The sequence below is a fragment of the Talpa occidentalis genome, unplaced genomic scaffold (assembly GCF_014898055.3).
Source record: "Talpa occidentalis isolate TD23 unplaced genomic scaffold, MPIMG_talOcc4v2.1 talOcc4.14, whole genome shotgun sequence".
Taxonomy (NCBI): domain Eukaryota; kingdom Metazoa; phylum Chordata; class Mammalia; order Eulipotyphla; family Talpidae; genus Talpa; species Talpa occidentalis.
The window spans coordinates 10432138-10445975 of NW_023601433.1; the positions used below are offsets into that span (position 1 = coordinate 10432138).

General features: G+C 46.7%; 1 protein-coding gene across 1 annotated transcript in view; it reads right to left on the reverse strand.

Annotated features, from left to right (window-relative positions):
- Window positions 1-292: 292 nt before the first annotated feature.
- Window positions 293-13838, reverse strand: part of FAM169BP (Protein FAM169B) — a 58078-nt gene continuing 44532 nt past the window's right edge. Inside the window, exons 6-7 of the mRNA XM_054694757.1 lie at window positions 3213-3395; window positions 293-1139 (exon numbers count right to left, since the gene is read on the reverse strand). Coding sequence (XP_054550732.1) covers window positions 934-1139; window positions 3213-3395 — 389 coding nt within the window. The 3' untranslated portion in view covers window positions 293-933. The remainder of the gene's footprint in view (window positions 1140-3212; window positions 3396-13838) is intronic.

Consider the following 13838-nt stretch of genomic DNA (forward strand, 5'->3'; position numbering starts at 1 on the left):
GGAGCCCCTTAGTCCCAGAGAGCTTCTGATTTAGCTAAATTGGGGGAGACCCTTTTGAGCAGGAGGGTCTAGAGGTCAGCTCCTTTGGAAAGGCAGGAGGCCCTTAATCAGGAGCTGGAAGGTGCCCGGTGACCGCACCTGGAGTGAGGGCTCACCCATCCTCAGGAGGGTGGTGTGGTCCTGAGTGTGCAAGGAGCCCCGGGGACTCCTGGGCTCCCAGGCCTGTGTGAGCAGGGTTTGTCTTAGGAAATCCCTCCTTCTAGAGTGGAAGACAAAAGCACAGCCCTCTCAACAAGATGCCAGCTTTATTAATGTAGCCCAAAATTGATATGCTGTGAAAATAAAACATCGACAATTTAGAGGCAGGATTATAAAGTTAAACATGTAGGTAACCTATGTACATACCACTATAAAGTGTCTTTTTGAGGACACATAGGCACAGAAGGTATTACCTATGGGAAATGTGTACTTAAAAGATACTTCTTCCATCCCAGGTGGGAATATAAAAAGGAGAACGTATTTACCCATGACCTATGGTGACGGATCCACCAGCACACACTTGGTCATGGAGTTATGAGTGCATGTTGATTTCCAACTGTCACTTATTTTATCACGTGGGAACACGAGTTACAGGGTCAAAACAGAAGGATTTTGCACTGTGGTGTCTTGTCTATTCCAGAAGCTGCCCCATTGGAAAGGGAAGCCTTAGACTTACAAATCTGTTTTGAAATGTTGGGCAACATGTTGGTCGTATCTTTAACAAAGATATTTATCTGCAGCATCCAAATAAATTAAATAAATAGCTTTGTTGGGTATTGCTGTTTGAAAAAATAAGGCAGGAGGGAGGCATGCTGGGCACCTCCACCAGGCAGCCCTCCCTCCTTTATTCCTGAGACAACTGCAAACACATCACCCAGGCACCTGGCTCATCCATCAGTCCATCTGCACGTCCTGACCGACGGGAGGAATAACTGGACCAAGGTGCGCGTCCGTGCCCTCCGGCTCACAGTCTGGATGTCTGGACAGGTGCAGCTGAATTTTCAGCCAGATGTTGGCTCGCTGGCCCCAAGCTCCTGGGGGCTCCACCTCCCACAGGCGCCCCTGCTCCTCTGGGTGGGCCAACAGGAACTTCCTACAGACTGTGAGGAAGGGGTGCAGGCCTGAGAAACAAACACCTGTGACCGGGGACACAAGAGCCAGCCCCTACCACCCCCATTCTCCCTGCAGCACCCGCCCCACCCCACTCTGGGCTCTGACCCCAGCCACCTGCCAACCACCTGTTCATCCACTCACATGCCGCCCTCACCTGCCATCCCATGTCCCACTTCCGCCCACCCCACCTTAGTGGCTGCAGCTGCTGTAACGGAGCACCAGCACGATGTTTACTTCCTCAGGTTCTGGAAGCTGCACCTCCAAGGTCAAGGTGCCCCAAGGCCCGTGCTTGGCTGCCTGCCCCTGTGGGCTCGTGCATCTGCCCGTTGTACCTGTCCGTGTCCTAATCACCTCTTCTTCTAAGGACACCAGCCCTGCTGGGTTAGGAAGCCACTTTCATGACCTCGTTTAACCCTTTACCTGTTTAAAGGTCCCGTGTCCAAACATAGTCAAGTGGGGGGCTAGGGCTTCAACATAAGAATTTGGGGGCCCACTTGAGGGAAGATATACTTTTGCCTGTTTTTTTTATGACTTCAGAGCAACAGAAGTTTCCTACCTTCTCTCTTGTGTTGGTCTCCCCAAGTTATAAGGGCACCAGAAAATCAAGAATCTGGGGGGAGGGGCAAAATTCTGCCCATGATATCACCCAACCCAGTACTCCCCTCCAGGCCACCCCCCAGGCTCCTCAGACCTCCTCCAGCTCACTCTCCAGACAGGTTGATTCCCGAGTCCCCTCAAGGCTGGGAGACTTCTTTGCGCTCCTACAAGGGTGAGCATTTTGCCACGGCTGCACCCGAGTCAGCCAAAGGGATGCTGCCTCTGGCCCCTGCAGGTGCCCACAAGAGCTCCATCAGGCCTCGCCTGACACTGCCGTTACCAGGGCAACAAGGCAGGGCGGCAGAGTCTGACAGCTAAGTATTGGGCAGGTGCAGGTCCAGCTAGCAGAGGGCTAGCTAGAACGTTCTGCACTCCTGTCTTGACAAATATAACTTCAGAACAACAGGGAAAGCCAGCTTCAAATTTAGAATTCTTGGATTTCTTAGTTTTGCACCAGAACATGCAACACAAAGATCGCTGGCCGCTGCCAGCTGCCCACGCCGCCTCCTCCCAGCCCAGCCCAGAGCATACACTGCAAGGGGTCTGCACATGGATGCAGATGCCAGGCCACACTCCACCACACCCATTGCTGCTCTGTCCCTGGAGTCTAAGGACATGCAAACTGGTAGCATGGGCCACCCTTGGGTGCACAGATTCAGGGAGGAAGCCCATCCAGGTCTTCGGGGGCCACTTGAAGGAATCTAGGGGTTCTGGTATCAATGGTCTTGTCCAGCCTTTAACCTTGAACTGGAACATCTGTTTTTGTGGGGTCCCAATCCTGCCCATCCCAGCTAGAATGACACCATCAGCCTCTGGGTCTCCAGCTTCCCTATGGTGAGCCTCAGGAGGTGTCTTAGTCGCTATGAATCCACCCCATAACCCCACATCTATCCACACATGCACATACACACACACACACACACACACACACACACACACACATAGAGCCTATCGGCTCTGATTCTCTGGGGTACCCTGACAAATATAGGGGCCTGTAGGATGTGCGTGCAGGAGGGAGGAAGTCTCTCTAGGAAGAGGTACAAGGTGCTGGGACTCATGCACTTGGGGCTTATCTTTCTACTCCAGCCGCTGCCGGCCCTGAAGTCCCTGCTCCCCCAGGCTTCTGGTTGAAAGGGCAACGTGATGAATCCCAAGGTTCACATGAAGGAGCAGGGGCAGGCTGAGGCCGAGACAGCAGCACCTTGGAATTGCACCCTCCCTCTCTGTGCTGATTTGTTTTATATCATTCCTAAATCCAAGCATTTCTCAGGCTGGGCCAGACTCACGTTTGTACTGAAGCAATAGGCACTTCTGGCTGGGGTGAGGGGTAGGGGCAGGAAGAAGAACAGAAATCCCACCTGCCGTCACCATGCCGACCTTTCCTGCCCCGGAGCCACCTGGAATGCACCTGTGTAACCCACCCTCCTGTCCAAACACCCCCACCTGATGCAGGGTGGGTTTACCTTGGAACATGGCAGGAGAAATCGGGCAACTGACCCCCAGGGCCTCTTCCTCCTGGAATGTCTGGCAGAAGTCCTGCAGCATGGCCAGGCCCAGGCCTTGGCGACGGTGGCTCCTTCTGACAAACACGGTATCGAAGACCGGCAGCAGGTAGCATGCACCTGTGCCGTCACCACACAGGCTGCCTGCAGGGAAAGCAAGAGCACGCACTGTCCCCTGGTTGTGCAACCCCAGGCCCTGTGGGACTCCTGCGCAGCCGGGTCACCAGTCCCACCTGCAAGTGGGCAGGATTCCCATGGGAAATAACCAAAGACAAGAGAGCGGGTCATCCTGAGCACCAGCTCCCCAGCCCACATTTGTTCCCTGCCAGGGACAGAGCCCCAGGAGACTGACTGCAATGAAATGAGAAGCAAGTCTGGACATGTGGATAGAGCAAGGCCACCCGGGGCCCCACACTCGTGGGGCCTCCCCTGCTTGTGTAGAGTTCAGCGCCCCTGATGCCAGTGAGGAGCTTCTGGGCAACACACCTGTTCTCCCTGAAACCTGGGATGAGGGAGAACCATTTGACACCTCTGTAGAATACAGATATATTTCAAGAGCTCTACCCAGGGCTTACCATGGCCAGTTACAGTCAAATGCATTCCCCAGAAGCACCACACACCAGGCCCTGCTGCCAGTGCAGCATGGAGAACCCTGCTGCAGCAGAGCCAGACAGGCAGCGTGTGGCACCCTAACCGTGACTGCGACCTGCACCACCACCAGCATTGAGGCTGCTTCTAAGGTAGGAACGTGGCCCTGCAGCCAGTCGCCTCAGCTGTCACCCGGAACACAAAAAGCAATGTCCCACGGTGCATGCTCCACCATCGCCCTCCTTCCCAACCTCAAGGGTGCCTCGATGTGCCGGGGTCCAGGCAAACAAGTACATAGCATATTCACCTCCTGTTGGGAGTGGAGATATTTGCCCCCAAGATTCAGAAGGTGGGTAATTTACCAAACAAAATCAGGATTTAAGCCACCCACTGAGTGATATTTTGTTATGGTTGCCCCAGTTAACTAAAATGGAATAGGAGAAAGTGGGGACAAAGGATGACAGGTGAGGGTGACATGTGGCTGGATGAACAAACACTAGGATTCAGATTCTAATCAATCAGATTAGATTAATACTATGGAGCAAAGTATTTGCTAAAACAGCCACAACAACTTGCCTTCCTACAGACACGACCTTTGCACATGACTTTGAAACTCCTTCCATCAAGAGATGGGTTCATTTCTTCTGTTCTTCAATCTGGCTAGCCTCATGACTCAATGAATCACAGAATGAGGCCAAGTGACAGCACGTTAATTCATGGGACCCAATGTTCCTTTATTTTGTCTCAGATCCTCATCATCTACCTTAAGAACAAGTCTATACTAATCTGTTCTCATAAGAGAAATATGACACAGGCACCTCTGAGGTCCCAGAGATAGCTAGCGGGGCCCAAGCAGCAGCACCCCCTACATGATGGGCAGGTGACTACAGGCACATAAGCAAGCCCAAGGGGTCTGAGCCAGAAAGTCACCCAGCTGAGCCCTGCCAAAACCATCAGTGAAAAAAATGGTGAACTAAACAAGCAGTTGATTTGTGCCAAAATATGTGAGTGATCTATAACCACAAGCAACCCAATTCATTTGTAATGGTACTTGTGAAGTATTTGGATTTCACCCTCAATGTTCCTGAAATGATAGTACCGCCTTAGTTGGAATTACGTAACTTCAGCTTTTATAGACCATGAGAACAATCTTTCCCAAAAAGCAGTCTTCAAAAGCTAAGGAAGTTTAAAATTAAATATATTTCCCTTCACAATAGAATTAAAAATTAGAAGTAAATCCTTAGGAATGTGTTTAACAAAAGACGTATCTGCTTTGAACACTAAAAACTACAAAACATCCTTGAGGGAATTTAAAGATGATGGAAATAAATGAAGAGAAATTCCAAGTTCATAGATTGGATAACAATACTGTTAAGATGAAATCCCAAATTGATCTGTAACTTTAGAGTCAGTCCTATCAAAACCCAGCAGGCTTTGTTAGTGGAAAAAGCTGACATCGACAAGCTGATACTAAAATGTACATGAAATGCAAAGTCTCTACACTAAGCAACACAGTTTTGAAAATGAAGAGCAAAGTTAGAGGTTTTATACTACTTAAAGCTTCTTATGAACTCAAGGGAATTAAGAAAGTATGATATAGGTACAAGGATAGGCATGCAGATCAATGGAACAGAAGTATGAGACCATATTAAATTGTTACACTTAGAATTTCAATGGAAGTGCCAAGGTACTTCAATAGTAACAGGATGACTGGATAGCCATAGACAAAAAAAAAAAAAAAAGAAATAAAAAAGCTGAAATGGAAAAGAGAGTCCTGAATTAGACCCACACATATAGAGTCAACTGCTCTTTGGCTTTTATAGACAATGAGAAGAATCTTCCCCAAGAGGCAGTCTTCAAAGGAGCAAAGCAAAGTCAATGGAGAAAAGGCAGTCTTCAACAAGCGATGCTGAGACAACTGTGCTTTTGCATACAAAAATAAATAAATAAATAAATAAATAAGGGCCTCCCAGGTGGCGAAAGGGGTTTAATCTCAGCACTATGAAGCTATCACCAGCCATTGCGGCATGAGTTCGATCCCTGGCCAGGGAGCTGACCCACATGGCACAGCAGACCTCTCCCGTCTCACCTGCTGTGTCCCTCAGCAGCGTATTTCAGTTGATCTGCCTGTTCTGTTCCCCACTCTGTCTCTGGTGAATTCTCTCATCCCCTACACCTCTGGCCTGTACCTCATTCTTGTAAAAATAAATAAATAAATCTTAAAAAAAAAAAAAAAGAATAGAGTCACTGAAATACACTATTGAGGGGAACAGCGGGCAAAACAGGAGAGGTCTGCTGCACCATGTGGGTCAGTTCCCTGGCTGGGGATCGAACTCATGCCACAGTGGCTGATGAGAACTTGATAGTGCTAAAACTTTTAACCCCCTCGCCACCAGGGAGGCCCCTCAAAGACTTTTAGAAGAACACAGAGAAGAAAATCTCACAACTTGGGTTAAACAAAGAGTCCTTAGTTCAACACCAAAAGCACAATCAAATGACAAATCTGACTTCTTCAAAATTACCTTTGTACTTCAAAAAGACATCACGAAGAGATGAAAAGACAATCCATAGATTTTAAGAAAATGTAAGTCACATTTCTGAAAAAAGACATACCTAGATTATATAAAGAACCCTTTTTTAAAATTATTTTATTTTATTGAGGTAACAATTTGCCACACTTTATATGATTAGGGATAGATTCACACTTCTTCAAATATATGTTATACCACATCCACAACCAAAACACTAATAAGCCTCCAACATAGTTCATTGAACCCCCTCCCAGATATTACTTGCTACCCCCAATCCTCTCCCCTCTGATAGCTCAGATCTGCAGTTATATTTCTTGGGTTTGTTTTAGTTCAGTTTGTTCCTTGGCTTTATTCATTTTATACAAAGAACTCTTCCAATTCAATTTAAAAAGCAAGCAAGCAAAAAGGACAGATGATCTGAACAGACATTTCATCAAAGAAGACATACAAATGATTAATAACCAATGAAAAGACATTCAGCATCATTAGTCATTAGGAAAATGCAAATTAAATCCACAATAAAAATGCTACTTTTGACCTACTAGACTGACTATAATCAAAGAGACAAGAAATAGAAAGTGTTGACAGAATGTGGCGATACTGGAACCCTCCTAGATTGCTGATGGGAATATATAATGGTGCAGTCACTTTGTGAGATAATTTGGCAGTTTCTTTAAAAGTTAAACATAAGCTTTACAAATGATCCAGCAATTCTACTCCTAGGAAGCCACCCATGAGAAATGGAAACACATGTCCATACAAAGACTTGTATGCAAATGTTTATAGCAGCATTACTTATAATAAACCCAAACTGGAAACCATACTGGTAAATTCATGAGCAAAATGTGGTCTATTCATACCATGGAACACTATTCAGCAATAAAAAGGAATGAAATGCAAAGATATGCTACCACTTGGATGAACCTCAAAAACACTAAGCTAAGTGAGAGAAGCCAGATGCAAAAGACCACACATTGTATCATTCCATTTATATGAAATGTCCAAGAAATGCAAATTGATGAAGACAGAGAGCTGATCGGAGGTTGCCCATAGCTGGACTGGAAGCAGAGGATGACAGCAAGCAAGCAACTTTGGGGGTGATCTCTATCCCAAAGTCTCGATGGTGGTGATGATTACACAACTCTCTAAATTTACTAAAAATCACTGAGTGGCACACGTACAAGTGGCAGATTTTATGGGTTGTAAAATCATCCTTCAATCAAATTAACTTTTAAAAGATGCAATGAAATATATTAAAAAGAGTTGCTCAAGTATGGCAAGTGGAAAACAGCCACTTTACAGAGGAGAAGGCTGGTGGGACACCCCGTGTAACTAGTGTGAACACACGTGTGTGCATGTGAGAGTGGCCCTTCACGCTCCCCAAACCCACACCCAATCAACTCGTGAGAAAACACCAGACAAACCTAAATTAAGGACCGTTCTATTTCCTGGTCCATATTCCTCAAAAGTGTCCAGATGGTGAAAGATACGTCAAACCAAGAAATGGGCACAGATTAGAAAAAGAAATGTAGAAAGATCTGAAGACAAAGTGCAAAGCAGTGTCCTGGATCAGCTCTTGGAAGAGAAAAAAGACTTTGCTGGAAAATGAATCAATGTGAATGTCTTAGCTGTGATCACTGGATCATGGTTATCTAAATGCCAACAATGGGAGAGGTGGGAGGAGAGGTACTGGAGCGCTCTCTGCAACTCTTCTGGAGATCTAAAATTAATTCAAAATGAAGAGCTAGTGGGGTGGGGTAAGAGAACAAAAAACTCTCCACCAGCCTTTTCTAAAGACTTTTCACACCTTCAGATTGTTCCAATAAAACCCATCTTTAACATCAAGTCCCAAAACTAAATCACTTTTTAATAATATCAATTAATTGTGAACAGGGAATGAGGCAATTAGCCAATGGCATTAAAAATGACTCTCCAGGCCTCCCCAGTGGCACAGCTGTTAAAGCACAGCACTGTGAAGCTGTCCGCAGCCTCTGCAGTGCGGGTTCGATTCCCAGCCAGCCAGGGAGATACCCACATGGCGTGGCAGACCACTCCTGCCTTGCCCACTGCTCTTCTTAGCAGTGTATTTTGGTCAGTCTACCTGTTCTGCTCCCCACTCTGTCTCTAGTGAATTCTCTCACCCCCCACACCTCTGACCTATACCCCAGTTCTTGTATAAATAAATAAAAATCTTAAAAAAAAACTCTTTTAAAAAAAAATGACTGTCCACTTATAATCAGAACATAAAGGCCAAGGAAGTCACACCACCTGGCAGAGAGTGGCTGGCAGGAACCACGTGGTGACCTCATCCATTCTACCCAAGACAGCTTTTCCCAGTGACCATTCCACTCCAGCCCCAACTAAAGACTGAAGAGTAAAGTTTTGTTGGGAATCCTAAACAACCATAAATATTACCTCAATTAAAAAACAATTACAGGGCCTCCCCTAGTGGCGCAGTGGTTGAGCGCTGGGCTGTGAAGCTGCCCGCAGCCTCTGCAGCGCTGGTTCTATCCCCGGCCGCTGGCAAGGGTCCCACATGGTGCGCAGACCTCTCCTGCCACGCCCACTGCTCCCCTCAGCAGTGTACTTGGTCCTTCTGCCTGTTCTGTTCCCCGCTCTGGCTCTGGTGGATTCTCTCACCCTCCCGCTCTTCTGACTGTACCCAGTGCTTGTATAAATAAATAAATCTTAAGAGAAAAAAAAATTACAAAAAGATTTTGTTAGGTGGCATCATTTTTGGAGTTGTTGGGTTTGTAGAGTGGGGTCTTCAGTTCAGTCTGGGAAAGGTATCACCAGAGCTCCCCTTTCACCAGCACCAGCGAGTTCCCAGGCGAGTTTCTCCATGCCACAGAGACATTATATCCTAAGGGGCAGGTTTATTATAAAAGGGAAAGAAGAATAAAGGACACTTGAATGGACACAACTGGGCAGAAAGGGCTGACCCGAAAGGGACAGGTTTGCTGAGAGAGGCCTGCAAGATCGCAGGCGGGCAGCCCTGAGGAGAGCTGCCTCTGCTGAGGGAGGTCAGTGAGGAGAAGCCCCGGCAGGTACAGGTCACAGGCAGACAGGGAGGTGATGAATGGGGAAGGATGGAACTAGACTTTTAGGGGTGAGCGTACTACAGATGTGGATGCAGAGTGTGCACACTTGAAAGTTTGATAAGATTATAATCCAGTGTGACTTCAACAATAAGTTCTAAAAAATAAATCCATCTCAAAAGGCACTATGTGGTGCTGATGGAGGTTAAGCGTAGAGAGGTTGGAAAGGAGGCACCACAAGACCAGAAAACTGGCTCTTGCAATGCTGGGAGCTGGAGGTGGGGGTAGATGGGATTAACACAGTCATGAGCAACTATAGAAATGGAAAGCTCCTTAGGCGCCAACTGCTAGAGCAAGGATCAAGCTGGATAGAGAGTATCGCAGGCGCAGACCAGAGGTGGGGAAATGGAGACAGAGGCCCTTGTGGAGAATCAGTGGTCTTTGCAAATCAACCTAATCACACCCAGGAAGGAATGAACCCTTCTAAAGGAGAGTGGATATGGAGATGGAGGGCCATTAGAGAATCTCTGGTCCTTTTCAAATTCTGCATTTTTTTTAAAGATTTATTTATTTATACAAGAACTGGGGTACAGGTCAGAGGGGCAGGAGGGTGAGAGGACTCACCTGAGACAGAGTGGGGAGTAGAAAAGGCAGACTGACTGAAATACACTGCTGAGGGGAGCAGCGGGCGAGACAGTCTGTGGCACCATGTGGTTTTCTCCCTGGCCAGCCAGGAATGGAACCTGCACTGCAGAGGCTGTGGACAGCTTCATGGTGCAGCACTCAACCCACTGTGCCACCAGGGAGGCCCAAGTTCTGCATTTTTTCTGAGATTTATTTATTTATGCATACAAGAGCTGGGGTACAGGCCAGAGATGTGGGGGGTGAGAGGATTCACCAGAGACAGAGTGGGGAACAGAACAAACAGATTGAAGTACACTGCTGAAGGGAGCAGCGGGCGAGTCAGGAGAGGTCTGCTGCACCATGTGGGCTGCTCCCTGGCCAGCCAGGGATTGAATTCGTGCTGCAGAGGCCGCGGATTGCTTCATACTGTGGTGCTTAACCCTTTGCACCACCAGGGAGGCCCTAATTCTGCATATTTTAATTCAAAATTTTGTTAATTCAAAATTAACAAAAGTTAACAACTCCACAAAGGAATGAGCACTGCCCAATTTCTGCATTGGCAAGGGGCAGCAGTCCCTCTGCCCACCTGTGCCTAGGAGGGGCTTTTCTCCTCACTGACCTTCTCCCCTTGCAAAGCATCAGAGGCCGCTCTCCTCCCTAGCTGCCCGCCTGTGGCTATGCAGGCCTCTCTTTAACAAACCTGTCCCTTCCGTGGGCAGCTCTCTCTGCCCGCTTGTGACTGTGCAAGCTTCCTTTGTCTTCACATCCTGTTACAATAAACCCGCCCTTTTGGATATAACCAACACCTCTGTCTCGTAGAGAAACTCGCCTGGGAACTCGCCGGGGCCGCTGAAAGGGGAGCTCTGGGGAAACTTTTCCCAGAGTGAAACCAAGGACCCCACTCTCTGAACCCTACATCTGCAAAACCGACTTCAGTTCCCCTGACATGACATTCTAGAAAGGATGAAACTCTAGAAATGGAGAACACATCATTTTGATGCCCGTGTGCGGCTACCGTGATCACAGCTGCTGCTGCTGCTTTTCACCCTGGTAATCAATCATCAGGAGTTCTTGTCTCCGGAAGGCATGAAAAGGAATTCACAGACTTTTCAGATAAGTATGCAGAGAGAGGCAAGCCTTGTCTCAGAGAGTAAAGAAAAGTTTAGGGAAAAGGGCAAAAAGCCAAGACCCCAGGGTATAAAGTACCTGGGAGGGGCAAAGAAGCCCTTCTGGAGTCTTCCTTCGGGAATACTTTCTTTCCCTCGTTATTCTGAAGTCCCATCTGTCTCTCTGTGACTGTTTCTTCTCCGTGGTCTCAATCTGCTACTGTGCTTGGGATTTTCCTGCATCACGTTCCTTATCTTTTAGCAGAATTTTCTTTTATCATCCTTGATCTGGAACGTCCTGTTGCCCTTGTTGCTCTAGTCCTGGGGTGACTGACAAGCTCCCTTTGGAATGTGTTGCCCTTTTCTCTAGATCTTCCCTTGTTTTTCCTGTTGCCCTTGTCTCTGGAGCTTCTTTAACTCACCCAAAGTCCCTGCCTGCACTGTCCCTGAAGCCACCTGATTACCCTAACTTGCCCTATGACTCAATTTGATGCCAGGGATTATGGATGTGGGATGGCAGTGGGAATAATGAGGGATAATGTGAAGGAGTTGGGGGGAGGGGGTTGGACATGGAACTGTTTTAGTTGTGGTTCTATAAGTCATACATGGGTCAAAAGTCATAGACCTGTCAGGCCACAAAAAGGTCAATTTTACCGTCTGATAATTTTTTTAAATAAATTCAAAGTCACACACCACAAAAATGAAGGTGATAAAAATACAATAAGAAACAATGTATGTTCTTAAATAGGTAAAACCTGGCCCCCACCCCAGGATGTTATTTATGGAACTATTCTGTACATTTCCTTTTTCTCACACAATGGAATTATAAACCTCACCAAGACTAAATTAACAGATATTCTTCAGCCTATGAATCTAACTACTGCAGGGAAATTGGACTGCTGCGAAGCCAGGAAGCAAGCCCTAGCACCCCACCCACACCCAGGCATCAACACAACACCACTTAACACTGTGACAAGCTCCAGACAGAGCCAAGACTGAAGAAACTTCATCGACTGTTCTCGACTTTTAAAGTAGACACGTTCTTCCTGTAGTCAACTCACCCAGATGCATTCAACAGTTTTTTTCCTTAAACCATGTGTAAAATAATAGAACATTTTAAAACACATCACTGTGTCAATTAATTTTTGTGTCATTTATTTGCATGCTGCTCATATCAGCCATTTAACTCATCAAAATAAGTCCCTTTCTCAATTTATAGAAAGAGATGTAAGCAAGGAATAAGAAGAACCTATGGGCCACTGTCCCCCTCTGACAATGGGAGCAGAATGAAGGGGTCATGCAAATTCCCACCCATAATGCACTATTTAAGAAACCACCTGGGCCTCCCTGGTGGCACAAGGGGTTAAGCACAGCACTATAAAGCTATCTGCAGCCTCTGCAGCATGAGTTCGATCCCCGGCCAGGGAGTTACCCACATGGCACAGCAGACCTTTCCTGACTCGCCCGCTGCTCCCCTCAGCAGTGTACTTCAGTCAGTCTGCCTGTTCTGCTCCCCATTCTGTCTCTGGTGAATTCTCTCACTCCCCAAACCTCTGGCCTGTACCCCAGTTCTTGCATGCATAAATAAATAAATATTTAATAACAAAAAAAGAAATAATACTATTGAAAAAAAAGAAAAAGAAACCACCTAAAGATGCCAGCAGGCATCCAGAAGCCCAGTAGAAGCCAGAGGTTAGTTTAATTTCAGAAAATTACAACTGTTATCAGTAAAGCCTGTGCCTTTGTGGCTTCTGGCCATGGAGTATAACTCAGCCCCGAGACTACATCAGTGGGAAAACCACAGCCTTATCAGTGAAAGGTGTCAGAGGTCACATTTTAGGACTAGGCAAGCAGCTGTAAATTCAAAAAGAAAGTCCTGGAAGCATGAGAACCATAAAATGAGTGAGAGACTAAAATTCAGACAACTGCCCAAGTTCCTGGCTTTTAGCTAATCTCCGTTTGAGTGAAGGAGACCCAACACAAAAAAAAAGTCAGAGAGATGCCTGCTCTTGAAGACAGAACCACTCAGAGCCAGGTGTGTAGTGTGGTGCTTTTCCTAAGCAAAGGCACTTCTCAAGTTGGGCAGCTCAACTGGCAGGAAGCTGAAGCCAAATAGGCCTAAAGGGTAAACACCCATTGCCCAAAGCCAGCAGAAGCAGAGAAGCCACAGAAAGGCTCCACATTCATGTCCCAATCTTTGTCTGACCACCAAGCTTGTGGGCTGAGGGAGACCTTGAGAGCTAGATCAAAAGTCAAAAAAAAAAGAAAAACCAGAAAACACACATCTAGTTGCTCCCCTATATCTGCAACATCCAGTTTTCAACCAAAAACTACTAAGCATACAAAGAAACGGGAAAGTGTTACCCACACAACACTAGTTGGGGAGCCTGATTTTGGTCTCAAAGGTCACCTCGTTCCTGCTTTGTACAGCCCAATAAACTGCTCTCTGCTTACAGCTCAAATGGGTGTCTTTTTGTCTCCACTGGCACCCACATAAGATAAGGAAGCTCAGTGTTAAGCCCAATCACAACGCCAGTTCCCACCTTGTAGAACAGCTAAAATCAGAAGACTTCAATAACAAGCACTGGCAAACATGTGACGCAACTGGAACTCTCACATATTACTAGAGGCAAAAGACCTATAATTATTCCATGGAAATATTTTTATTTTATCTTCCTGAAAATAAGCTGATCCACAAAT